The 26,905-nt window shown below is 40.9% G+C and overlaps 2 protein-coding genes across 2 annotated transcripts in view; both read right to left on the reverse strand.

Annotated features, from left to right (window-relative positions):
* Positions 1-652: 652 nt before the first annotated feature.
* vps26bl (vacuolar protein sorting 26 homolog B, like) lies at positions 653-10,381 on the reverse strand. Its single transcript, XM_085288274.1, has 6 exons — positions 9,999-10,381; positions 7,615-7,771; positions 6,183-6,347; positions 5,921-6,096; positions 5,682-5,824; positions 653-3,108 (listed from the first exon to the last, which is right to left on the reverse strand). The coding sequence occupies exons 1-6, from the start codon at positions 10,219-10,221 to the stop codon at positions 2,971-2,973; spliced, it is 1,002 nt and encodes a 333-aa protein (XP_085144400.1). The 5' UTR covers positions 10,222-10,381; the 3' UTR covers positions 653-2,970.
* A 5,377-nt stretch (positions 10,382-15,758) lies between these two features.
* jam3b (junctional adhesion molecule 3b) overlaps positions 15,759-26,905 on the reverse strand; it is a 52,945-nt gene continuing 41,798 nt past the window's right edge. The window contains exons 2-9 of the mRNA XM_085288275.1: positions 24,495-24,563; positions 24,286-24,399; positions 24,049-24,201; positions 23,304-23,506; positions 21,894-21,993; positions 21,640-21,769; positions 21,500-21,554; positions 15,759-20,620 (exon numbers count right to left, since the gene is read on the reverse strand). Coding sequence (XP_085144401.1) covers positions 20,585-20,620; positions 21,500-21,554; positions 21,640-21,769; positions 21,894-21,993; positions 23,304-23,506; positions 24,049-24,201; positions 24,286-24,399; positions 24,495-24,563 — 860 coding nt within the window. The 3' untranslated portion in view covers positions 15,759-20,584. The remainder of the gene's footprint in view (positions 20,621-21,499; positions 21,555-21,639; positions 21,770-21,893; positions 21,994-23,303; positions 23,507-24,048; positions 24,202-24,285; positions 24,400-24,494; positions 24,564-26,905) is intronic.

The raw sequence follows: 26,905 nt of genomic DNA on the forward strand, positions 1-26,905 counted from the left end.
GAATGACTCATTTGAAAGTTTTGAGTTTTCTGAAGACTGCAGAAAATCTCAAGACATGAAAGTTTCTGCTTTATTTTTAAAGCAAAAACTGCATTCCAATCTTTCTTCTACAGTCAAATCTTCAAAGACATTACAGAGGTAATGTCTTTGAAGATAAGTATAACACTTGCTGTATTTTAGTACTCGAGGATAAGAAATTGTAATTTTAATGATACTGTTCACCAAGCTGAATATAAGATCTTTTTAATATAAGATGGAGTTGAACCCCCTTTCATGCCCCTGTTTAGAATCTGTGAACCTGCAAACAAAACCAGCATGAAGCCCGTGTTGTTTATTAAGAACAGAATCTTTAACTTGTCGTTCGTATTTCCCACCAAGCATGGCACAACTATTCCTGATATCATCATCATCACCACCTGTGCGTACCATAAAATCAGAACCAAACCTGATTCAATCCTGCCCCCTTGTGACAACACTGAAATACAGAATATCACAGAGCCCAATGTTGATCATTTTTAAACTCCCAGGAAGAGAACCGTTTAAAAACAAAACTGAGTCACAGTAACTAAGAGATGTGTTCACCAGGACGTGTCTCACTCAGAGCGGAGATAATCTACTCACGTAAGAAAAAAGTGCATCGAAAACATTAGGCGTGTTTCTCAGTTATTTAATCCCTTTGATTTCAAAGAATAATTGGAATATAAAATGATTAAAATCAACATTTATAAACAAGATAAAATATGACAGGAATATAAACAGAAGGTGGGGGCTGCATTTACATTGTGCATTTATATTGTACATTTCATCGTTTATTCTGGTTTTACATTCTCGCTGTTGTCAGAGTTCACCAGTACTGATAAAAAGTAGAATCACAGGCCATTCATGAAAAGAGCAGAGCATGAACTGCGTGCCCTGTGAGGCCGAGAAATACTGCAGGAGCTCTTTGAGACTGATCAGGGTGAAGAGTGAGGCCAGAGAAGGGAAAGCTTGCTTTCTTTTATCTATCAGGAGACCAGGAGGTGCTGGTCTCCTGCTTGTCTTGATACATGGAGGTGCTCATTTAAGCTAAGAACAATTCCGATATTTTTATTTATTCATTTCCTTCAGCACAAAATGTGTGTTTTTGAAAACATTAGAAACTTGCCAGCATGTTTCTGTCAATTTAAATGTCTTTGAAATCTCCCCACCTCTCAACTCTCTCCTGCACTTTGAAGGTGACAAACCACCGTCCCTACAGTCGTATTTATCAGATATTACCAGAGCTTTATTAACTGTTTTTTTTCCCCCTTGCTCAACTTCTATACATGTGAATTAGAACATGTCTTGCTGGCTTAAAGCAACACAATTCAGGCTGCGAGTCTTAATATTTCAACAAAAAAAGCCATCTGGTGACAGCAATCAAATCACCAGAGCAAAACAGCAGCATGGCGAAAACCCGACCCTACTGCCTAGGAGAGTATGAAACATACATGTTAAGCAGAAGACAGAAGGACAAGAAGATCCAGGGGCTTGCTTCGAGTGCTTCTCATTTTGTACTCATTAGTGTCCTCTCATAGTTTAGAAAAGCAAAGCAAATAATGGCACAAGAACTCCAATAAACTCTGCCTGACCTGCAGTTAAAAAGTAAAAGCAAAAGAACTCATTCTATTTAGAAAATGTTCTGGGATTGTTAATTTTCAAAATGTCATTAAGTGCTTAATATAAAAGAGAGGCCTTCAGTATACATTCACCACATCATCTAAACCTGCCTTTGTACTAAACCCATTTATTTACTGGTAGATAAACGTGGGAGCGCAGGGCGTAGCAACTCACCGTGGCAACTGTTCTCTAGTATTGCAGACATTTTGGCACCAAACCCTTATAGGCACAAAGAAGCATCCTCAGGAGTCTATACTGTGTTAACACGCATCTTTGTAAATAAGCGCAGGTGTAATACTATCTTTATTAGATCTGAAGTGATGCCAACTTTCTCCTCTTGACTCAAGTTCATAAACAGTGCTGAGAGCAGAAAAGAAAAGCACAGTGCAAATGGCAGAGATGTTTCAAACTATCAGTGACTGGCAGCTGTAACAAAAGATGGAAGGGACACTATACTGTAACCTACTGAAGCATCAAACGTTTTCAGTGCTGGCTGAAACAAACTGATTTGGGTTCAAATGAATACTCTGTAGTCACGCCCGTTTCTGGAATGTATGAAAATAAGTCTCTTCCATTATAGTTTTTTTCAGACTGCTGTTTGGTTTCCTTGACTTATGTAAAATTAAGATGCAAAATGGAAATAAAAGCGTTTCTTTCCAGCAGAGGGCATGGCAGAAAAACATTACATGAGTTCATGTTCAAATTTCACATTCTTGTGAGCACACACACACGTGCCGTCACATGTATTGTTTAGCCAGTCATCATTAACTTGTCGAATGGCTGCTGTATCAATCTTCCCACAAAGTAAGTAGTTTAAAGGAAAGGCGGTGTCAGAAATACACCTCCAGATGGCTCTGTGCCATGTATTCTACATTCACACACACCTGCAAATGACATTTAAGTGCATCTAATGGGTGAAGTTCACCCCACTGAGGTGTACAATAAATGCCAAGGCATCAATTAAGTACTTACAAGCCAATTTTGTGCAGTTTTGAGAGACAGAGAAGTTAGCTGACACCATCAGTCTTAGCGTGGTAAACTCGAACCAGCTGGTACGCCAAGGTTGTTTGTTCAAATGAAAACGCTGAAAATTGCTAACAAATACAGTCCGACTCTGGTTTATCCATCCCCACCCTCTCTCTCTCACACACACACACACACACACACACACACACACACACACACACACACACACACACACACTACTCCAGCTGTGACAAACACTGCAGTGCATTTTGTCTCAATGCAAACGAGTGATTTTCACATTAAGAGTTCAGACTGACGTCCGTGCGCTGTCTCTGTTCGGACGCTCGCTGCAGCACATGCTGGGTTTTAGCCGGTGTCTTCCTCGGCGTTATGGCCGAGGAACTTCTCTGGATTGGAGGTACCTTCAAAGCGCTGCGAGGCAATGGCGGCTTGATGAGACATACTCTTCCTCACAATGTCGCCTTTCCTCCACAGTGTGATCTCCTGGAAAAAATTAAAACAACATACATGGTGGTGTGAGGGGGATGTACTGTTGGTAAACTCTCAGATCTATAAAAGTTCAAAATATTAACAATTAACTAACTGCAAAATATCCTCAGATTGCCAGAAGAATTATAGTCTTTTTTTATTTGCCCCATGTGCTCTCATATTTACCAGTAATTGAATCATTCTCAGTTATAAACATTTCTTCCTCTCACATGTTTAACCCTCCTCAGTGCCTCTGTGTACACAGATTGGGGCGTGTGGCCTTGATGCCAAGACTCTGACACCCAATCAGCTTTGTTTTCCAGCTAGAGTCCCAGGACCATGATTGGACAGAAGCCCAGTCCTTGTACTGATTGATAACTGAGACTGTGTTTTCAGAAGTGCAGAACAGCGCACATACATTTTTCATTGTGCAAATGCTTCCTTCTTTTATTCATCTTGGTCATTATGAACTTTTATGCACAAGCCGCTATTATACTTTTTTTTTTAGCCATGAATGGATGCAAACATTTCCTCTGTTTTTTTCTTAACTTATTAGACAACAATAAAGAAACAGTACACGTCTCCCTGGAAAAGTGCAGAAAAGCTCACTTAGTTTTGCTGGTCTCAAAAAAAGGAAAAATAACTAAGAAAATCAGAGGATCAGCTGTGAACTGCTTCAACTGGGCAATACAGGGAGTGCAGAATTATTAGGCAAATGAGTATTTTGTCCACATCATCCTCTTCATGCATGTTGTCTTACTCCAAGCTGTATAGGCTCGAAAGCCTACTACCAATTAAGCATATTAGGTGATGTGTAATGAGAAGGGGTGTGGTCTAATGACATCAACACCCTATATCAGGTGTGCATAATTATTAGGCAACGTCCTTTCCTTTGGCAAAATGGGTCAAAAGAAGGACTTGACAGGCTCAGAAAAGTCAAAAATAGTGAGATATCTTGCAGAGGGATGCAGCAGTCTCAAATTTGCAAAGCTTCTGAAGCGTGATCATCGAACAATCAAGCGTTTCATTCAAAATGGTCAACAGGGTCGCAAGAAGCGTGTGGAAAAACCAAGGCGCAAAATAACTGCCCATGAACTGAGAAAAGTCAAGCGTGCAGCTGCCAAGATGCCACTTGCCACCAGTTTGGCCATATTTCAGAGCTGCAACATCACTGGAGTGCCCAAAAGCACAAGGTGTGCAATACTCAGAGACATGGCCAAGGTAAGAAAGGCTGAAAGACGACCACCACTGAACAAGACACACAAGCTGAAACGTCAAGACTGGGCCAAGAAATATCTCAAGACTGGTTTTTCTAAGGTTTTATGGACTGATGAAATGAGAGTGAGTCTTGATGGGCCAGATGGATGGGCCCGTGGCTGGATTGGTAAAGGGCAGAGAGCTCCAGTCCGACTCAGACGCCAGCAAGGTGGAGGTGGAGTACTGGTTTGGGCTGGTATCATCAAAGATGAGCTTGTGGGGCCTTTTTGGGTTGAGGATGGAGTCAAGCTCAACTCCCAGTCCTACTGCCAGTTTCTGGAAGACACCTTCTTCAAGCAGTGGTACAGGAAGAAGTCTGCATCCTTCAAGAAAAACATGATTTTCATGCAGGACAATGCTCCATCACACGCGTCCAAGTACTCCACAGCGTGGCTGGCAAGAAAGGGTATAAAAGAAGAAAAACTAATGACATGGCCTCCTTGTTCACCTGATCTGAACCCCATTGAGAACCTGTGGTCCATCATCGAATGTGAGATTTACAAGGAGGGAAAACAGTACACCTCTCTGAACAGTGTGGGAGGCTGTGGTTGCTGCTGCACGCAATGTTGATGGTGAACAGATCAAAACACTGACAGAATCCATGGATGGCAGGCTTTTGAGTGTCCTTGCAAAGAAAGGTGGCTATATTGGTCGCTGATTTGTTTTTGTTTTGTTTTTGAATGTCAGAAATGTATATTTGTGAATGTGGAGATGTTATATTGGTTTCACTGGTAAAAATTAATAATTGAAATGGGTATATATTTGTTTTTTGTTAAGTTGCCTAATAATTATGCACAGTAATAGTCACCTGCACACACAGATATCCCCCTAAAATAGCTAAAACTAAAAACAAACTAAAAACTACTTCCAAAAACATTCAGCTTTGATATTAATGAGTTTTTGGGTTCATTGAGAACATGGTTGTTGTTCAATAATAAAATTATTCCTCAAAAATACAACTTGCCTAATAATTCTGCACTCCCTGTACAGAAACTGCATTTCTGGACTGGCTTCAGTTTTCAGCCCATGAACTTGCTGCCTGCCTGTAACCCTCACCCGCCAAGGGTTCTTTTTCCCAAACCGCAGAAAGCTCGTCCAGAGACACAAAGTCATTATGGATCTATAGTACGATATTTCTAGAGTACACATTTTCTTTACTATGTCTAAAGTGGTCATATTCCTAGATACTATGACTAAACACAAAGTAGAGCTCCAAGAACGACACAGTACTCGAAACTGCTTGAACCACAGCAGCTGGAACGTCATTAACAGTCACCTGTGTGAGTGAGCAGAAGAACTACAGATCTCGTGTGATCTCACTGTCTGTGTACCTGCTGTTTGAAATAGCGTCTTTCCTCTTCATCTATGAGGACCAGATTAAGGTAGTACCGCACAGAAAACTTCTTGTTAATGTCCCTCATTGTGGGGGTCAACTCATAGCCTGCCAGAAACAGCCTGATGGGGATGGACTCTCCTGTAGCACAAGACAAAATCAGGTTTAGTTTGCAACAAATGAGATCTGCTGCAACAAGCAGCAGAACCACAGACCATAAAAGGCCTCTGACCTCACCTCTGACAGGGGCACCATCCATTATTTCATACTTTGCTATGGTGTCATTCTCATGGTAGACGTTAGGGCCTGTGCCAGTTGTCTCCCGCTTGATGATGTCAATCTCCATATGTCTGATCTTAATCCTCACTAGGAGGAAGTAAATCTTCCCTACAATAACATCTTTTAGGTGATACCTGCAAGCAGATGATGGAATCTGTTAATATTCTCTCTTGCTTTGATCATTTCAATTTCTGATTGCAAAGAAAAAAGAAAATCATACTTGGACTTATTGTACTCAAACTCTATGTGTAGACAGTCCTCAATGCCAACTTCCATCTTGATGGAGGAGTTCAGCTCGGGGTAGGTGCTGAGTGTGTGAACCACAAGATCCAACTCTTTGCTGATGTCGTTGAGTCTCCGGCCTACTGTCGCCCTGAGAAAGTAGCTGGAAGCAAATGCAAAAACATTTGGATACAAGAGAGGAGCATGTCACTAACAGCCAGTAAGCAGCATGTGAGGTTGCACTGACCAGTACACAGATTTTCATCTCTGTGTGCACAGCATGCCCCTCTTTAGATGCACTGTTGCATGCTGCAGGTATTGCTACAACAGAGAACACCAAAGTGTACAAGAAACACACAACTTTTACAAGTGAAGGCAAACTAATGTAGCAGTTTATCTGCATTTCAGATCATATTTTAAGTAGTTCTTTGTAACTGACGTTTAGTAAAGCAAGCTGGGGTTGGACCAGAGCACCTGAAGATGCTTTTCTTTACCACCAACGTTGTTGAAGAGGTAACAGCAAGTATTGTTATGGTTTTGCATGTCATGAAGTAATCTTACAAAGAAACTTCAAAGATATCTTTGAACTAGTTTGAAAACCTCACATGCAAATTTAATGGGAAAAAGAAGCCACTTGAAGATCTTCATGAGTACACACTGTCTCTCAATTTCTTAGTCAGGAGCACCACTTACTCAAAACATCTAGTTTCAAAACAGCAAGATAGTGATGACGAAAAAGCTCAACTAAAGACTTAAAAGTGGACCTTCCCGGTGCTTGAAAGTAGGGCTGGGTATAGTCACTGATTTCTATAACGGATTCAATTCTGATTCACAAGGTCTCGATTTGATTTAATTTAATTCAATTTTGACTCAGATAGTCAGAAATATTATTATTGTAATCATTTATCAGTACTGACACTTGTCAGACTTCATCAGAGGTGTGAGCATCACAGCAGATGCCTTTGTGTCAAAGTAACTGAAGATAAAACAGAAAAACATGAAGGTGATTTTCCTGGCCTGGCTTTTTATAGCAGATAAGAAAACCATGAATCAACATATATCTGATGCTGCTGAAGTAAAGCAAAGCAAAGTTACAGAGGTTTTTATTAGAGATAAATCTAAGCGTTTTGTAATTTGGCATAATTTCAAAAAGCTTACATTTTCTTCGGTAGTGAACAGAAGACATTAGGCTCTCTTGACAGAGAGCATTTTTTAAAAAACAAAAAACAAAGATGAGAAAATTTATAGCATTCTCACTCCTAAATATGAAGCAGGAAATTGAAGATGTATAGCTTAGCATATACGAATGAAATACAGGGTAACACCTCAACTGCACAAAGGTTAAGGAATGTCCAGCGTTATAGCACGCCATCAAAAACATGGAACAAGCCATTAACGATTCCACTTGCAGAGGACAGAGCAGAACTTACCGTAACTTGACGTTCTGACCAGTGTATGATTCGTAGGGTTTCTCCACATGTGTGAACTCAAAGTCAAACGTCTGTGACTGTGTGAGCTCCCCTGGTCGAGCCAAGTCTTTCACCAGAGACACAAACTCGTGATGATTCCCCCTGTCATAGTACATTTCTGGAAACACAAATTAACAGTGTCACACATTGCCCATCGCTGAAGTCATTTTAAACTCTTTTATCTGAGGAACTGCAAAGACAATTGTGTACTGACAGTCCTCACAGTGACCACTTCTCCCACTGTGCTGACACACTGACTACATGGTGCAAGCTGAATTTCAGTGAAATGACTGGTCAGAAATGAATTTACATACTTTATAATTATTACTGTTTGCTTTCCATTTCCTATCTGCTCACAACTATTTCAAAATCAACTGAGATACTTTAACATGCAAATGAAAAATGCTAATCATTTTAACCAACTGAAAAAAAGACTGACAGCATGATGTTTAAACTAAGCAACGCTGTTATTTGAAAAAATTTATTCTAAGTTTGTTTTTAGCGTGAGTAGCACATTTGAAACAGTTTGTGCAGGCCTGTGTTTGTTGCATCACTTCCTCTTTTAACAACTGTAGAGGTTTGGGAACTAAGGAGCGTGAATGCTGTAGGCCAAAATGCTTTCTCATTCTTGCTTGTTAAAGCATTGCAGCTGCTTAAAAGTGCAGGACACTGTTTGTCATGTTCATGTTTCAGAATGTGTTTGAAGTTTCCAACAGGTGACAGGTTTGTACTGTGGGCAGGCCAGTTTAGCACCCAGATTCTTTCAATGCACAATTAGGAGTTGTGATCTGTGGAATATGATTTGGCTCTGTTTTGCTTAAATAACGTAGACATTACCTACAGAAACGAAAAATACAGCAGTGTATTCTGGTCCTAAACCTCTATATATACACTGCATGTTTCTAGAGTGCAACAAACAACAACCAGCTTGGATAGAGTGTAAACAAACAAATATGTAACTATATATAAGAAATGTCAGAGAAATCTGTTTGAGTTTGTCTGAGAGAGAGTAAAAAAAAATATCCAGTGTAAGACTGGATATCTGCAGGGTTGAAACTACAATGTGCAGAACCATGGAATACAACACTTACTTCACCCTGCTGTGCGTTACCCGGTTATTTTATACCGGTTGTAAAAGGGAACCACCTGAGTAAAATAACCATTACAAAAGCTGATGTTTTAAAGAAGGTACATATAGGGCCAATTCTAATAACAGTCTGTGGCAGCATAAACCCTTATTTAACATTAAAATGCAACTGCTGGGATTTGCTAAAGAGGCATGGTGTCAGTTTTGTAACTGAAAGTTGTGGACAGCGGTATTTTTGCAGCTGGTCCTATGGCATATATAATTTCAGGAGGCGAATATTACATTTGCAGCCTGTAATTTAAACATTAAATCTAACACTGAAGAATTATGCCTCTTCCGGTTGTGATGCATTCTTAGATGAGTTTTATTTGGAATAAGAGAGAGGAAGAATAAATGCATAATTGGCACATTGGGTGAAGGGCTTAAAGCGGTGACTGCAAAGCCAAACTTTGGCTGTCCTAAACTCTTCACTGATTTCACATGCTGAATGGTTAGAGGTGAGCCCTACATCATACTCTCCTTTGCTGGGTCTGCTGGTTTTTTAGCTGCTAATTTGTGGTACTTAGCATTAATGTGGTGATTGCTTTAGTGAACTGGCTGGGCTTTTGTATATAAATATAGCCTAGTTAGTAGACCATCCTGTCTGACGGCCTCCGACTATGAATTATGGGATGGCACTGATCACAGCGTTTATCATGGCCGCCACAGAGACACTTCCAGGTCACTTAAACGGTATCATCTGATAAACACTGTTTTAAACACACAGACACAACAATACACAGTTCGCCGCACCGTCAGAAACGCCTTTAAGCAGTTTCCTTGAAACTCTCAGCTCTCAGGCTGCCATCTTTGATTGAACAAAAGTAAAAGTGACAATCACCTAATACTTCAGTTCTTACTTACATGTGATAATCTAGGCACCGAAAGTGCGACTTAACAAAAAGTGTACGTTACAGAAGATGTTTAAAAGAAGGGCCAAAGGTCACTGAGACGTAACGGCTCTCCAATGGCTGACGAGTCAGCTGACGTCGCTCGCGCCCACATCTGTCACGAGACCCGACACTTCAAATAGACACTTGTTACTGCAGTACGGCCGAACTTTAAATGCGTTTCTTGTCACTTTTTACACATTAAAGCTGTAAAATACACCATGCTGATAGTCGTCAGTACATGTAGCTAGCTACCCAGTATTTCCTGTCACACTTTGGCTACTTCTGTCTGGGGCTGAATGTGGAATTCAGGCCTAGCAGCTGCTCACCTATCTGGCCGATAAACTCGATTTTGATGCCATTATGCTCCAGCCTCTTTCCCGGGTATTTGAGTGTAACGTTGACTTTTCCGGAAACAGTTTCCCCGTCGTAGAAAAGGAAATATTTGTCTTTCCTGCCGTCTTCGCTTCTGTGCTCAGCTTTCTTTCTCGTTTCGGCGTCATTCAGAACTATATCTATGTCCGCACTCTGACCAAAACCAAAAAAGCTCATTGCTGCTCGTTAGTCAAGCGAAGCCCTGTGGCCGGATCCCGCTGGAAATGCGCTGTCTTCCTAATGAAAGAACACACTGTAGTTTGTTCTCGGTTTGCCGCGAGGAGTCCAGCGCGAGCTGCTTCCCAGATTATTGCATATTTTGAGTTACAACCGCCTGACTACGCATGCGTCTACAGTCACGTGAAGGAAATTTTATTCTTTGTAGTTTGTTTCGTTTCTCTGTTCATGAATTTTTTTGACAAATTGTACTCTCGGTGCTAAAATGAAAAATTATAACGAGCAATATTTCGCTGAATGCCAACTTTTCAAACAATGGTAACCCTCCCCTTCACCCCACCTCTGCACCTTTCAGGCGCAGTATCAACAGGCGGAAGAAGCCACAACTCCTGGCCTTCTTGAGTTGCTACTGCCCCGAGTAAAGTCTTACAGGTGTTGGAATGTCCAATTTAAACACAATTTAATGGCCTTCAAATTATGATTGACCAAGATGTTCTTTTGGAGGCTGAGGCTGTCCCAGCGACCGTAGGGCAAGAGGCAGGGTACACTCTGGACAGGTCACCAATCTGCTGGCTAACATTGCCACACCTATGTCATTCAGATTAACCGGACTGTGGGAGAAACTCACGAAGACACGAGGAGAACAAGCAAACAACTCACAGAAACGCCATGGCTGGATGATGGGGTACTTGATGATGATACTGGGGTACTTCGTGCTGTGAGGCTGTGTGTGCTGCCCGCTTCTTAATATACTTGGTATTATTCTGAGTATAATTATGTTTTTGTTTATGTGGATATAGTACATTTGTACTATTCATCTACATTTTTTAACAAAATTTGTTTACATTTTTAGTAAGTGTGAGAAAGTGAGAAAAGAGTTTGATCAGAAGTTTACTTTGTTTTCCAAAAAAAATTTTCTTTTTCTAATTGTACTGTCATGAACTTTAACATTAAACATTCTAAATATGAGATGCATCTTTTAAATGTGTTTTTAATATGTTAGTCTTAAAGTTTCTCGCTGCTTTTTTAATTATTTCCCACGCCTGTTTGTGTTCCTGCAAGCCTCAACTTTCTCTGCTTTTAAGATCTGGTTTCATATGGAATCATTTGAGTCCCTCACTTTTTGTGTTAGTGATGCAATCTGTGAAAGGGATCATGACTCAAACAGCCAAGTCAATTGGTAGAGAGTGTTTGGTTCAGTTCTGATGGTCTGTGTTTATGACTCCATGCCTCAACTACAATGCAGTAGCTGTGTTAGCTATAGAAGGGTTACAGTTTGGAGGGGTATTACTGGTATACTGGGTATACTGGTACTCATATAACACCTTTCTACTCAGTTTAGCACTGAGAGAAATTTGTACTGCAAGTCACATTCACCCATTAACACACTCTCATACAGAGTTTATCTATGCCAAGCACTCTGTTGGGAGAAATTGGGAGACAAAATTGCATTGTGAGCAACTCGGGAGTACACAAAGATACTTTGAAAGGAAGAGTCAGGGATCTAACCACCAAAGCAGACGAAGGAGAATCTAATGTAACTGCACCACGATTCAGTAGGTCTATATTTTTTCCTTGGATTTGTTTGCTAAATTTTATTTCCAGTGTGAGGAAATGTGTCTCGCCTAATTCTTACAAATAAAAGAATGGTTTGTACTTTTATCCAAAGAGCAAGATTAATTTAACAATGAATTGCATCCCTTCTCAATTTTGGTAGATTCACTGTTGCCAAGGTATCTGTCTCATATCAGAATAGGAAGAGGTTGGACTGGTACAGCCCTGGCCTGAATGAAACAGTATTGGAGCTTAGAAAAAACTTACTGTATAGAAACTACGTTTAGAAATGTACTAAATCGACTTGTGTAAGTATAATGATGATGCATTTCCATTCGTTTTTAATCCCCTCTGCTTTTGACTCATATTGACTGCATGTTGTACCAGTTTTAAGCACTAGAGGTCAGGAGTGCACAATTTGTAACATCCTTATGCAAACTAAGCTCATTGTGGTGTCTGGAATGACTGCAGTAACAATAAATCCACAAACACAAATCTTTTGCAGTCTGTTTAAATTTTGTCGTTCACTCGGTCTCTCCAATGAGTGGGGGAAAAGGGAAAACTGGCTCCAGGATTTCCCTGGACCCGGTTCTCTAATGGCACTGCTAGAGGGCAAGGTTTAACCACAGCAGGACAGATAAACCTGAGAGCCCTCCTAAATTCTCAGGTTTTTGCAATTGAGCTCCTGATGTTTTGTGCCATTATTTAGCATTAAAAAAAAAATATTCATGTGAAAAATAAATCCTCACCCTCATTGCAGGCACGTCATGTCTTTTTCACTCTCAGATTTGAACTCTTGGTGGGAAATCCTCTAAAACCTTTAAAAGCCAGCATAGTGTTGCTGTTTTATGCAACCTGTAGTTTTGGTAACATGAACCACATGCTTCACACACATCAGTCACAGCAGTGTTTCAGATATGAAGTGAGTGGGAACAGTTATTAAATTTTGTGTGTGTGTGTGTGTGTGTGAGTGTGTGTGTGTGTGTTGCTTTATCTCATTATGAGGCTAACTGCCTAATTAGTTCTGGTGGCTTACAAAGACAGATTAAAATGATCCTCTTTTTGTGAATAGCTTTAGAATCCAACATGAAAATAGTCAAACAGCCCCCTTAAGGCTGAGAGATAGAAATGTTCTTTTAAAACAATGACTCATTTTTGACAGCATTTTTCTTCTAAAATTGTCCTGCAACAGCATCACATGAATTTTGCAACTCCTTTTTGGACAAATGACTAAAAACTTTTAACAAGCTGATGCCTCCTAGCTGTCATGGTGCGACTCAAACCAATTATTTCTGTGACGATGGGAGTGTGAGGTGCAGCTGTAGACCCTGCTTGGACATGGACACATCTTGCCAGTGTGTCCTTCTGTCACATCCTACTGTGATATTTTCTAAATGGCCAACTTCCCTCTGTCAAGTATCATTTTTTCCCCTCACTGTGGTGTCTGCTCTGCATACACTGAATGCAGCCCTGTCCTCTGAAAAGTCCCTGAAAATGCAGAATGTTTGAAGATATTAGAGAGAAATGAGGTGAAGACTGGGCAGATTAACCAGTTTAGGGGCAAAGCATCTGCTGTGGGCAGAGGAACACCTGTGCTGTAGCTGACATTTATTTTAATAAAACATCATATAACAAATAAAGGTGTAAAAATTAAGTTGATGTTGGCTCCTCCACAGCAGTTATGGATCCACACACTATAGGGCCACAGGAAGGGATCTCTCATTATTTATTCATTTTTCCCCTTGCATTGGAAATTGTTAGATTTTTGTGGTCAGTAATTCTTTCAATCATTTGCTCTTGCATTAAATTTGCATTCAAATCTATGATGAACTCTCTGACTGTCAGCGTATTCAAACTGTGGAATGGTTGCCAGAAGTCCTCTTTCCTAATAAAAGTGGTCATTGCAAACTGAATATGTGGTCAAGGTGTGAGAAAGATGTGGCGTGGAAACGGCGGTAACATATGAATGTGAATGTGTGAACGCTAAACGGCATCACCATTGTTGCCCAGGAATCCAAAGACTCCTACTGGGTCCCCGCCCTCTGGGCTTGTGCACCTGGAGGTGGTTGAGTCTTCACATCTGCTGGCAGTCATTCATCACCTCTGCTATTTAAGGCTGAAGAAATCCTCCAGTTGACACCAGATTGCACTAGCTCTGGTAGTGTGGTTCAGCTCCTCGTACTGGCCCAGTGTTCAAGTTTGCCTTCTGCTGTTCTGCAACTCAACCTCTTCTCTGTGCAGAAGGCCTGTGTCGAAGAGTGGCCGAGAGACCAGTGTGGCAAGATTCCCATGAGAGAGATTCAGCGGACTTCCCTTTTGTTTGTCTCATTGTCTGAATACCTGTGACCTCGCTGTGTTGAAAAAAGCTGGTAAACTTCTATTCCGAGCCCAGCGATCGAGTCCAACTGTGAGAGCGAGGCCCGCCTCGAATAATATTGTAAAATATTTAAGATGCAAGTGAACAAATTATACAAGAAAGCGAAACAGGCATAAACCTGTGTGTGTGTGTTTCTGAACTCCTCACTTGTTTGGGTTGTAATTACACCGTGGCAAATGTTGCTGTTTTCCTTTAACACTGTAAAGGTCAGCCTGCTGGTTCTGAGAACAGATCTTCCTGCTGGTATAAATGAACCCCCGAAATGTAATCAAACTGCTGTTCCACTGACAATAAAACTGTAAGCAGCCATGTTTGTGGAACGTGTTGAGTAGAGTTTTGTGGACTGTGTCCTGCACACAGACGGCAAACAGAGGAAACCAGACACTTCAGGGTTTTTTGTTTTTTTTTTTAAATTAGTTTTAGTGTGAAAGTGTCAGAAATGATTAGTAGTTACCTGTCTTTGTTTCACCGTGCTGACCAGAATGGCTACATTTATCTGTGAGCTGTATTTTTAATGGAAGAACCATGTGGGACACACAAACAGTGTTTTAATATCTTAACCCATTCTCAGTTAATAGTAACACACTTACATCAGTTTGATGCTGCACACAGCAAATGCCACCTATAGCTGTTCTTCTTAGTCTTAACAAAGAACATTAAGAACAAACTTTAAGGTTCACAAGTTTTAGTGAGTTCAGGTTTATCTAAATATTTAAAATGTATCACTCACTCACTCACTCACACACACACACACACACACACACACACACACACACACACACACACACAACAAAACTAAAGATTTTTCCTTCATAATTATTTCCTCGGCCTCGTGCACTTCTTCCACTGTGGGTTCATGGTACTTCTTGTAATACTTCAATTGTAATTTGCTTCAGTGGTCCTCGTTCATCATTTGACCCAAGTAAGATCTCTGCGTGTTTGCTAAGAATTTTGAAAGACTAACTTAACACCATAATTTGCTGGATGTTGACTATTACAGTAGAGTTACCAGTACAACTAACCACAGATGTGTTTCATCCTATTAACTGTTAGAGGAGTAACACTGACTCACATGCTGCATGACTTTCAGAGCAGCGTTGTGTGCTTTGTTCAGTGAATGAACTGAGTGTGCTACATTTAATCACAATTTGAACACAGGGCTTGCTGCCTTCTTAAAAGTAGGTATTTTTTCATCCTTCTGCCTGACGATAAAGCCAGCACTGATTGATTTTTCTGTGAAATAAATAAAAGTGTTCAGTAGCTGTGATGCAAAGGACGATATATTATCCTCTCTGGGCTCATTGATTTTAGTGCTCTTTATCCAGGAACCTGCTGCCAGTTGGCACAGTCACCAGAAAGGAACAAGAAGGCTTTTTGCAGTGTGGAAAGTGGAAATGGCTTAACTCCCACTAATAGATTATGGCTTTAGATCAACAAAGAGCAGTCGGTGGGATATTGGATGGACCAATAGGATTTCTGTGAACAGTGGGGGGGACTGTGGAATAGGCCAGGAGGATTGGAACAAGCAGTGAAATGACAAGACTGGCAGTGCAGATCTAGAATCCTCACTACACTCACACCATAAATAGAAAAGACACAAAACACCTTTGTGATATTAGAAGTGAGTTTTATTAATCACAAATAGAGTGGTTCTAAAATGAACAAAAAATAACCCAAGCAGGCCCCAAAAAGACATTCTGCTGCGTGTACATTTGGATCAGAGGATCAGGTACGCTGTATATCAGTCTTCCAGCAGAGCTGGATCACTGGAACGCAGCCATCCTTAAACTGAAAGACAGCACAGAGTGAACCTGCCAGTATAACCTCCACCATCACTGCCTGGAAACAGCCTGCAGACACACTCGCTCAGGACTCCCTGTCGAGTCAGTGCAGACCTGTGTAAAGATGCGATACAAGACTTCTTTGCTGTTTGTGAGCTTAACTGTCCATGAACTCTGGATTATAAACTTCACTTACATTTTGCAGAGTCCCAGCTCCTTTATCATTGAATGGGTCAGCTCTTAATTTCATCTTCCTTTCTTGTAGATTGGTGCCGTTCTTAACGCTACACAAGGTTGGTGTTTCCTGACACCAACTGTGCCCCCTCGTTTTTGTACAGGGTAAATGTTTAAACCCGGGATGTCGGACTCATTTTAAATCAGGGGTCACACTTTGGTCTTAAGTGGACCAGACTAGTAAAAATTCCCTTTCTGTAAATGTAAATAAGTGTAGCTGCACATTTAATCCCTGCAATATCTCAGTATACAAAAAAGAAGTGCAATTTCACCAGCACGTCTCAGTTTTACTACATGATAAAGAAATGCTGCTCTGTATAATAAAAACACATGCTAGCATGACTCTTTGGGCTTAAATTGTAAAAAAGCAAATGTGTAAAATGACAGAAAAAGTTCTGGTTGCTCATTGACCAGACTGTCCTGGAGAAGAGCAAGTTTTTGTTAATTCACAAAAAAAATGTCGTTTTACTTACTTTACCATGGATACAGGCTTTTGTACTTTAGATAGTGGGAAAAAAGCAGTAACTTTTCTGTCATTTCATTATTTATTTATTACTTTGATGCAGTATGAAAGACTGTGGGAGAGGTCTTCACCCTTAGGACAAGCTGCAAAATTTATGAAAATACATTTAAAAGTCCGAAACGTGTGAAAGATGTCCAGCGGGCCGGTGTTATGACCCTGAGTATGACACCCCTGGTTTAAACAGTGTTGTGAAGACCTGAAACATTTCCCCGCCAGCACAGAGAAGAATAAATAACATACACAAAACAAAAAGAAAAAAGTCAGTACTGACTAAATTGGTCTTTCAAATTTTCTTTAGGGATTTTATTTTGAAATACCAATCAGTGTTAGAAAACCTGGATAAAGACATTATAAATAGGGCTGGGTATCGTCACTGATTTCTAGAATCGATTCAATTCCGATTCACAAGGTCCCAAATCGATTCGATCCACGATTCGATTTAATTCGATTCGATTCGATTTAAATCTGGGAAATTTTGACAGTCAGAAGTATAATTCAGATCAGAACATTTACATATTTTTGTATCTATAAAAAGGAAGCTGACACTCGCAAGACTTTATCCAAGGTGTGAGCATCACAGCAGATGCCTTTGTGTCAAAGTAGCTGAAGATAAAACACAGAAAAACATGAAGGTTTTCCTGGCCTGGGATTTTATAAAAATATTCTGCAGTACATCAAAAACGAAAGAAAACCATTAATTAATGAACATTACCTCTGACGTTACAGCGGTTTTATTAGAGACACGGCTAAGCATTTTGCATTTTGAATAATATTAAAAAGTTTAAATTTGTTCAGTATTGAACAGCAGAAATGAGGTTTTCTTTTCGGAAGACTGTAAAAGGGAAAAAAACAGCGGCCGACAGCGCTGTAAACAACAGTAGACTTGTGTAACAAGCAAGCGAATAATGAAGAAAGGGAAACTGTTTGAGAGGGGGGGGGGGGAGAGGGAGAGAGAGAGAGAGCTGCGCATCGCAATGGAAGCAAAACAGTAAAAGAGTGAATTCATGACGATGTTTATGTGAAGCGTTTGGATCTTCTTTTGCTGCTGGTTCGGTCAATATTGTTTGGAGAGAGATCAAACTAACAGCCTTAGAATCAGCGCATAAAGGGCGTGAACACAAAGCGCGGACCCGGATCAGCGAGCTGTCGGCTTTCAGCCCCGACTGTGAGAAAGGCTACATCTAACTGATTCTGATCCGCGGGTCGCGCTGTGTGTTTAAGTCTATGTGCAGAATCCCTGTACCTGCTCTCATTTACTGTTTGGTGGTTCTTGAAATTTTGTGAGATGTCACCAGAGATTCTGGCATTTCGGACAAAATAAATTTATATTAAAAAATCGATTCAGGATTTTAATGAATCGATTTTACGTTATCCAAGCCAGAATCGATTTTAATCGATGAATCGATTATAAAAACCCACCCCTAATTATAAACCAGAGCTCACAGAAACCGCCCTGCTGTGGGTTTCAATCTGTTTTTTTCTAATAGTGCTACATGTCTTTACTAAAAATAATTCCCACAATATAGAGGCACTATTATTTTTTCACTTCAACGCATCTACAGCTCCAAATCTATGTAAAAAGCTATTTACAAATTTGCAGATATGTAGGGGAGTGGAGACTTTTGGTGTCATCATTCCTCTCAAACGCCGCGCTTGTGGTTAAAGAAAAGGAAAAACACGAAGCCGTGACTGCACGGCAGAAGCTAGAGGTGGGACCGTGCACGTGAAACCGCACTAGTCTGAAGCCTGAAGGCACTTAAGAGGAATGAACTATGCACAAATGACGAGGTGAAATGTCTGATTCTCACCACACTGTGCAACTGCAGCAGGACTCATTTGTGACCTTATTTGGGCTAATAGTACACTTCCACAGTGGAACACGTTAGATTCAGTGTTGATGTGCAAATGACCGGCAGATCGTCTCTACCACGACTGATAATTGGTTAACATTTGACCGCATTTCCTCTGTTGAAAACCTCGAGCACAGCTGAACAAGAGATTCTTCTTATCTGCATGAAGGTTACAGCCTTTAAAAGTCTGGTTAGAGAGCGAACACTGAGGGAGAGAACTGTTTGTTCTCAATGCTTTTAAAAAACTGCCTCAAGAAGCTCTTGCTCACGTGTTCTGAATGATCTGATAAAATGCTACCCTTCTTTCAGTCCTACAAATGGAAAGAGTTTCATATCGCCTCAAACGGGAGTTTTGAAAACATTTTTTCACTTTACATGATCTTGCGAAAGAGAAAAAACAAAACAAACAAAAAACACCAAATAGCTATTTACAATTAGTACAAGCGTTAACCCTCCAGACCCCCGACAGCCGAATCTCACTGTAACACTGCTGTCAGCTCAGTTCTGTTCACCATCAGCTTTGCTCAGAAAACCAAAAGGCTTCAACTGAAACCTGAAAGATTTATTTTTCTCTCCAATTAAAACATCCAGTCGCTAAACCCAGGAATAAACCAGATGCAGGTCTGTCGTCGTGTCATGTGTTTCGCTCTGTTCTCCACCCGGCTTCAAATCTTGCTGAAAGGTCTGAGACGCAGAGCTTTGAGCCTGAACAGGGTCTTTTATTCTGAATACTAAATCACCATGCTGAGTGACTGATAAGCGCAGAGTTGCTCCTGGGACTCTTCTAAAATGTGCTTTTGCACATCTGGTGAAATCAAACACACAGTTGTGAGTAAGCCACTGGCTCCGGTGGCTGTGTCACACAGCTGGAACACAAAGCAGCTGTGCCATGTGTAGAAGTTAACTCTGTAAAAAACGCTGTTCCAGCATGTGGTCTACCTCATGTTGTTGGGACTTTCAGTACCAGCTGAAGATTTAGTAGTTTAAATAACCCGCTAACAGCTTTGTCTTGATAATCAGCAGAAACTATTTTAAATACCATTTACTTTGTCAACAGTCCACAATCATTCTTGTCTATCTTCTTTCGGGGTCTGGAAGGTTAACATACAAACCCTGTATTAATATTACTATGATTAATATAGTGAAGAAATCTACACATGTATGACAGCTAAACTCGACAGCAACTTCAATATATACAAGATTAACAGCGAGCAGAGAAGGACACTTAAAATCAAGAAAACGCAGCACTGATCGTGTACAGTGTTTCACAGCATTTGACTGGCACTCTTCAAAGCATCTTACTAAGACTATCTACAAACATCAACATGGAAGTCTGTCATGACACAAGCTGGACAATCCCAGCCGACAAATTCAATATGTAAGACCGCCGATATGCTACTACGAGCCAATTTTCACTTGTTTCTTTCATCTGCAAAGGTGTAAATGCTTACAACTTTATGCAAAGGGGTTTGTGTTACATCATCTCTTTTAATCCCACCCCCAAAAACAAAAAAACCCCAAAACATGTTAGTCATTTACAAATACTTAAAAAAGTAAACCTTTATATATAGGCATTTTAAAATATATTCCATCAAAAATAGTCTGACAAATTTTAACAGTAGAAAAGAAATGTTATAGAAATGACAAAAGGTTTGAAACTGAATGCTGCCAGCAGACAGAGCTGTCATGATAGACTGACTGTTCTACTGGACACAACAAACACGTGACTCCTGCTCGCCGCCTGCTTTAGAGTTTAAAACCATGCAATCACTGTAACTGAAGAACGCCAGAATTTAGCAAAAGAACTCGGTTGAAGATAATAAAGTTAAATGAATCTCAGTCCCTATGCGCATACTATTTTTTTTTTTTTTTTACACATTATTGTCATATGAAATCCCACCACATTTGGCAAGCTTGTGTAATTGGATTTCAGGCATGCTGAGAGCTCGGTGCACGAACTGCGGCAGCTCCGTGGTCGGACAGTGTGGAGGGCAGACCCGTGTGTCACAGCTTTCACTCAGCACAACAGCCCCCGTCGTCTTTTTCAGATCACAAACGATGACTTGTGTCGGAAATCCCCCTGCAGACAACACGCAGGAAACAACTCATCGTTATTACATTATCACACGGCGCCAGAGCGCCATTCTTTCCACGCTTCTCCTCTCAGTGTGTTTGCTTGTCTATTTGGCACAAATCTTAATGTCCAGGCTTTCTGCAAGTTCGCTTAACAGTTGAGATTTTTTGGACCTTTCTAGTGCTGCATAATAGAAAAACAACATTCTGCCAGCTGAGGGGAATTTAAGTGAGACAGGTGTCGGAAAACAAACTCTTTTAGTCGACTACGACATCAGCACTGCCTGCCGTGAAATGATGGCTCTCATTGTTCCCAGCAGACTCCCGTGTTCAGTGTTGCTGAGCCGATACCTCACACAGAATCTGAATTTAACTTTTCAAAGGTTCTTCAAAAAGTAATATGATGAGGGGCAGAGAGGCCCTGTTTTCTCTGTTACAGGCAGCAACACGATGCTAAGTATTTGGGTAGCTGTTGCTTTCAGACCTGTGCAGACCTGGAGACTAAATACAGCAGCGTAATCACCGCTGTCAGCATGCAGCACACTGTAGTTACAGTTACAGGCGAGTCCTTCAAATGAAAGCTTTGAGAAAGCAACCAAGTAGTAATACTTTCATTTCTTTTCTCCAATCTTTGAATTTAATTGAATTCTGTTTTCATAATGAATTAGTGACAGAAACAAAGTTTGTCTTTGGACACTTTTTTACTCACTTTCTGTCCGGTCTTTGTACCTGATCACTTTTATTGATACATGAATCATTCAATCATAAATATTAGCACCTAACTGGAGCAGTATAGCAGACTGCATTTTCACTTTATTTGCAATTGACGTTTAGCAACAAAATGCCTAAAAGTACAAATGGCCACACAGCCAGACTATCTACTAACCTCATCCTCCGTCCTGACGTAGTCCACTCCATCTCCTTTAGCTGGAACTTTGTAACTAAAACACACAAAGCACATCCGGTTTTTGGGCGACATGTGGAAGTGGTGCTGGTTACAGTTACATTAGTAGTCTGGAATCTTACTTGTTCCCCGTCTGCTGTTGGCTGGAGAAGTAGCCTTGTTTGTAAGCACAGCAGATGCCCACCGTTATACATAAGAGCACAACGACCACCACCAGCACTCCCAGGATGATCCCCACTATGTCAATATCATCTGTGGAGTTCAAATGCGAGTAAAAACTTAAACACTGACGTTTGGATTCCTTTCAACAAATCTAGTACTATCTGCATTCAATAAACACAACAGATTCATTTCCAAAGGAAACATGCATACTTACACACTTCCATCTTCTGGGGTGCACACTGAGTGTGCCCTGCATCATTCTTCGCTCGACAATAGTACTCGCCTGCGTCTTCTTTCCTGACTGAAATGAACTTCTGTGTGAGACAAAAGACAAACCTCTGCTTAATGCAAACTCCCTAAGTGAAGCTCATAGTCTTTTTTTATGCAGATGTTTTATTCTAATTAATATAATAGATAAATATAGGTGAGTGGAACTACGCACAGGCAGCTGTTACAGAGGGAAACAACTGTAGTGACCGTTACTGTGAGCAGAGGGGACAGACAGGTAGAGATTTGCATTGTGCAAATACAGAGACAGTGCCATGAGCATGTGAAGAGATGCAAGATAGGAAAATTAAACAGACTGCTGTCTGCTGCGCACTTTGGATTCAGCGAAGGACGGAGTTAAAGCTACATCTTACACATATATATATATATATAATATTCACCCTGGTCATACAAGTGAAACTTTACATTTAAAAATGACTGGGCGTCTTTTGGATCATCAGTGTGTGGTAACTGCACGGACATTCATGCCCCTCAAGTTATTCTAAACATTACACATTAAAATGATCAAATAAATGTAAACACACTGATATCAGTGATTTCAAAGTGAAGCGTAAAGTAAAATAAAAGCATCTGTTGAGTTTGTGCCCACCTCTCACACACACTTATAACGCTAAGAATAATTCTCAGACAAATTGTCATCTTCAAACAGTTACCGTCACCCATTTTCCAAGTGTTAAAAAAGCCTGAACGTCAAAGTACAGGTGTTAACATTGCAGGTGGATTAGGTGTCTAAATACATCGAGAGTGCAGGAAATGATCACGATGACGTGATCCAAACATTAAAAATCAAACTTGGACTGAATTTAAATACAACTGTTTAAGAGATTAAGGTATTTTAACCTGTAAATATTAGTAGAGCATTACAAAGAGTTTCAGTTCCAGCTTTTTAAAGAGAATAAAGCTGACACTCCCCTTCTGAACTATTTCACCAGTTCCAATCTCTGCATCAGTTGGCTGCCATTCCTCTCCCATGTGGAAATAGCAAAGGAGTGATTACTGTGTTTACAGGGAGCACTCTAAAAATAACGAGATAAGAACAGTAGAAAAAAACATTCCTTAAACCTCCTTAGTTTACAGCACTGTCGTCCAGTACGTTCACTTAAAGACAAACGGTGAGCGTGTGTCACATCTTCGCTGTGCTGTAAAGCAAGAGAGAATAGAGGAATGTGCAAACGAGGACAGCAGATTCCCCTCATGGCTCAAGCCCTCTCACGCCATCAACTGTCTCCCCAAAATATCTGCCTCCACCCCTGGGCGTCAGGCCACCGTCCCTGCTGCCCCGCCCTTGGCGCTCATATCTGCCCTTGTCCGAGCACACGCACACACGAGTACTAACCAGAGTTCCTGTTTCTGTACTGAGCGTGTATGAGGAGTTGAAGAACTTGACACTGGTCTTTGGGTCATCGGGGATCTCCTCCATGTTCTTGAACCACTGGTACCGAGACTTGGGGAAGCCCTCCTCCTCCACACAGCTCAGCTCAGCCGACTTCCCCAAAGGCACCGATTTCGGGACGCTGCACTTTGGCACAACTGGCTTCACTGTGGGGAAACAGAACATACGATGACTGTCGCTGTAGCGAGTGTTTGCACAGATGGGCTTTTCTGCTCTGTAAACAACGGGGAGAAATAAACCAACACAATCGACACGACGCTGCTGGCTTTATGACTCTGAAGGTTAATGTCACCCTGACCCTGATGTTTGACTGGACTGCCAGGATTGACAGGGAGTGGACGGGAACGTGATTTTCGCTCCATGCCAGAAAACGCCACCAAAACACGCGGCGCTTGCTTTCTTTAGCACTGCAATTCCGAGGAGATGCAGTTTCAGAGGTTTCCTTTTATAACCTAGAACACGCCTTTGCAGCTGGGCAGGTCTGGTCACAACGCATCCTCACATGTATGCCAAAGGGTTGGTGCAACCTACAACACGGTTTCATCTTACAGCATCCGACGTGCGAATCGTTGAGCGAGGTCTGTCCTTTTGAGGGCGCAATAATGACTTGCTTTCTGTGTTTAGAAGCATTTTCTGGCAGTTATCAGTAAGAGAGAGCGTGATCAGTGGCGCAGGCAGGTTAAAGTACCTCTTACAACCAGGTCAATCAGAATCTCATCAAAGGCCTTTTGGTCTTCTGCAGCAGTGACCTCACATCGATACTTGGCTGTGTCTGATCTCGTGGCGTTGGTTATCAGTAACGTGGCAGGTTCTCTGATCACTGCTCTGTTCTCAAGGTCACCTGCCAGAATAAAAACACAGCAAAGGTGAATATTTAAAAATATGTAACATATAGAAACTATTTACAGACTACTTCATGTATTACCATAGATCTTCTTGTCAAAGTAGACATAGCTTGGCCCCCCGCTTGTTATCTTCTTCCATTCAATTCTGGGATTGATTGTGGAAATAGACTCAATCACACATGATAGCTCAACTTCTGTAAGCAGAAACGGGAAGTGATACGAGGACATTAATTCAAGATCAATGACTGGTTTGTATTTTTTTTGAGGGTCGTCAGTCTCGAGCTCTTACTGTCAAACTCATTTGTCCACGGTGAGGCATTATTTGTCTTCAGCACGACTGCCAACACGCTCAGGTAGCCTGCAAAGCAAGATGAAGAAGGCAACATAACTCTCCAGACTGTCATGATACAATACCAGCTGATGCTGGGCTTGTTTTTAACACTCATCTTAAATTTCACTGACACAATAAAAGGGAACTTAAATGTCAATTTAAGTTCCCTCGTTCTGTTAATATCTTCCCTTTTTAGCTGTATTGGTTAAACCACTGTGTGTGGGTGTGTGTGTGCTGTTTCTATGCACAGTGCGGGGAGGCATGTGCCCTTTTCAGGGAAACCTCACCAAACCAGTAGGTCAACAGCTTGCTGAGCCCTACTCTCTCCCTCTATCCTTGCTTCTACCTTCCCCTTCCTCTCTCTCTGAGCCCGATGCTGCCAGTGTTGGACTAAAAGTGCAAACAATGGGCCATGGATGAATCATCTCGACAGCCTTTGGTCAGCAAATTAATTCACACAAAGTCATTTCCATGTCAAAGTTAACTTACCAGCCTGCTCATCAACACTTGCAGGGAGATAAAATGATGGCCTGGCTCATGGATGCAGAGTCACCAATAATCTATTTTTACTAAATTTGTTTATTGAACAAACACTATCGAGATGCTGCAATCATATCTAGTACTCTGGCTCACAGTAAACAGGCTACATAGAGTCCAGACATACAGTTGTGGTTATATACTCTCATAGGCATGAATATCCTGGTAATTTGGGCTTTTAATGATTTCTTTGAATTGTTCTGTTTTCTTCCAGGATGGAATGATTATACAGCTTTAATGGCTTTAAAAAATAAGATTTGGTTGCACAGGTTTGAATTTATTTTGGATTTTCTCAAATATACAGAATGGCCAAAGTATACTTAAACAGAGGCTCAAATATAGGCCTACATCCCTACTAATATTTTGTTAAATGTCCCTCAGTATGTTGTAGCTTTTTTCTGGCCTAATTCTAGCTGGATATTTGGTCACTCTTCTTCGGCAGAATTGGTAGCACTCATTTAAATTGGTTGGTTTTCTGGTACGGACCTGACTTTTAAGTGTAGTCCAGGCATTCTGGGAACTTAATGGTATCCATTCCAAAAGCAGTTTTGGGATTACTGTACAGCTGGAAGTCCCAGCTGTCACCAAGTTTCACCGGCACAAAACAGTTCCAAGGTATGATGCACAGTGTTGCTAGGTTTGAAATCCTCATCTTTATGGAGGATGTGGCTCAGCTCATAGAGTGGGTCATCTACTAGTCGGACGGGCGGTGGATTGATCGTTATATAAAAGTGCTTGGGTATAGATCAAAGTACTGTAAAAATGTGTGTGTGATTGGCTAAGTAGTAGTAGAAAGTGTGTGCAAACGTACATTGAAAGGTGCAACGTTACAACTTTATTAGACCACTTTTCACAAAAAACAAATATTTTACAAATCTGTTAAAAACTTGTGGAAAACTAAAAATGACTGCACTAACATGTTTTTCTACACAAATTTGAGCCGTCACGCACGACTTCTGTTATCTTGAAATCAAGATAACAATATTTAGACTTACTGCTTGTCTATTACAGCACGGCGAGGAAGCCAAATGCAGCTCCTGCTATTCTTTAAAACCTTTCCCCAGTCTCTCCACCCAATCCCCTGTTTAAAGTATTTTTAAACCCACACCTAAAAGTTGCAGAAAATATTTACAGTTGGTGCAGTCAGTTACTAATTAGTGGTGGAAAGGGTGTTGGGCCTCTCAATCAAAGAAACCTGCTCAAACAGGGATAACGTGACCTCCACCAGCTGTCATCTGGATGCACAGCAGTGTGTAGGGTCACCTGCTAAAGCAGACAGGATAAGCTGATTAGCCCACAGTCTTCCCGGAGATCATAACAAGACGACAGCTTGTTTTTAGCTGCTGACTGTTATAAAACCTTGTCAAAGAAACGGTTGCACCCATGTGTGACAATAAGCTTAATTCTAGGAGTCACGTTTTGTGCACCAGGCTCACACTGAGACTAAATATGGCTATTTTAGCATCGAGTACCGTTATAGGCTACTAATTTTGCATAGCCAGGCTACGCTCATCATATGAAATTTTACACAAAAACCAGGATGATAACAGACGGTTCTTTAATTAGAAAACACTGTTTCAAATACTCCTTCACTCACATATTTGAACTGCTAAGAAGGTCAACAGCAAGACTTTAAATTCAGCTTCAGGGCGCTGCTTTACAACTTACCCTGAACTCTTGGTGGCAAAGGAAGGGAAAAATAAAGCAGAAAAGATGTCAAATGCATGCAGACTCACATTCAAAGCTATTTGAAGGAAAATGTTCAGCAGTACAACGGCGCTCTGGACTGTAATAAATATTAAATAAATACAGAGACATATTTGATTTTTTTG

Source organism: Mchenga conophoros, linkage group LG10 (assembly GCF_057382185.1).
Source record: "Mchenga conophoros isolate Kocher_MC1m ecotype Shallow Benthic linkage group LG10, M_conophoros_male_GT1.1, whole genome shotgun sequence".
Lineage (NCBI taxonomy): Eukaryota > Metazoa > Chordata > Actinopteri > Cichliformes > Cichlidae > Mchenga > Mchenga conophoros.

Bases quoted from the DNA above. Each gene is read 5' to 3' on its own strand.
- vps26bl (XM_085288274.1), bottom strand. From the start codon at position 10,221: ATGAGCTTTTTTGGTTTTGGTCAGAGTGCGGACATAGATATAGTTCTG. The intron at 5,825-5,920 runs GTGAGGTCAGAG...CTTGTGCTACAG, and splicing joins GGATGGTGCCCCTGTCAGAG to GAGAGTCCATCCCCATCAGG. The intron at 3,109-5,681 runs GTACACAGACAG...AATTTTTTCCAG, and splicing joins GACGCTATTTCAAACAGCAG to GAGATCACACTGTGGAGGAA.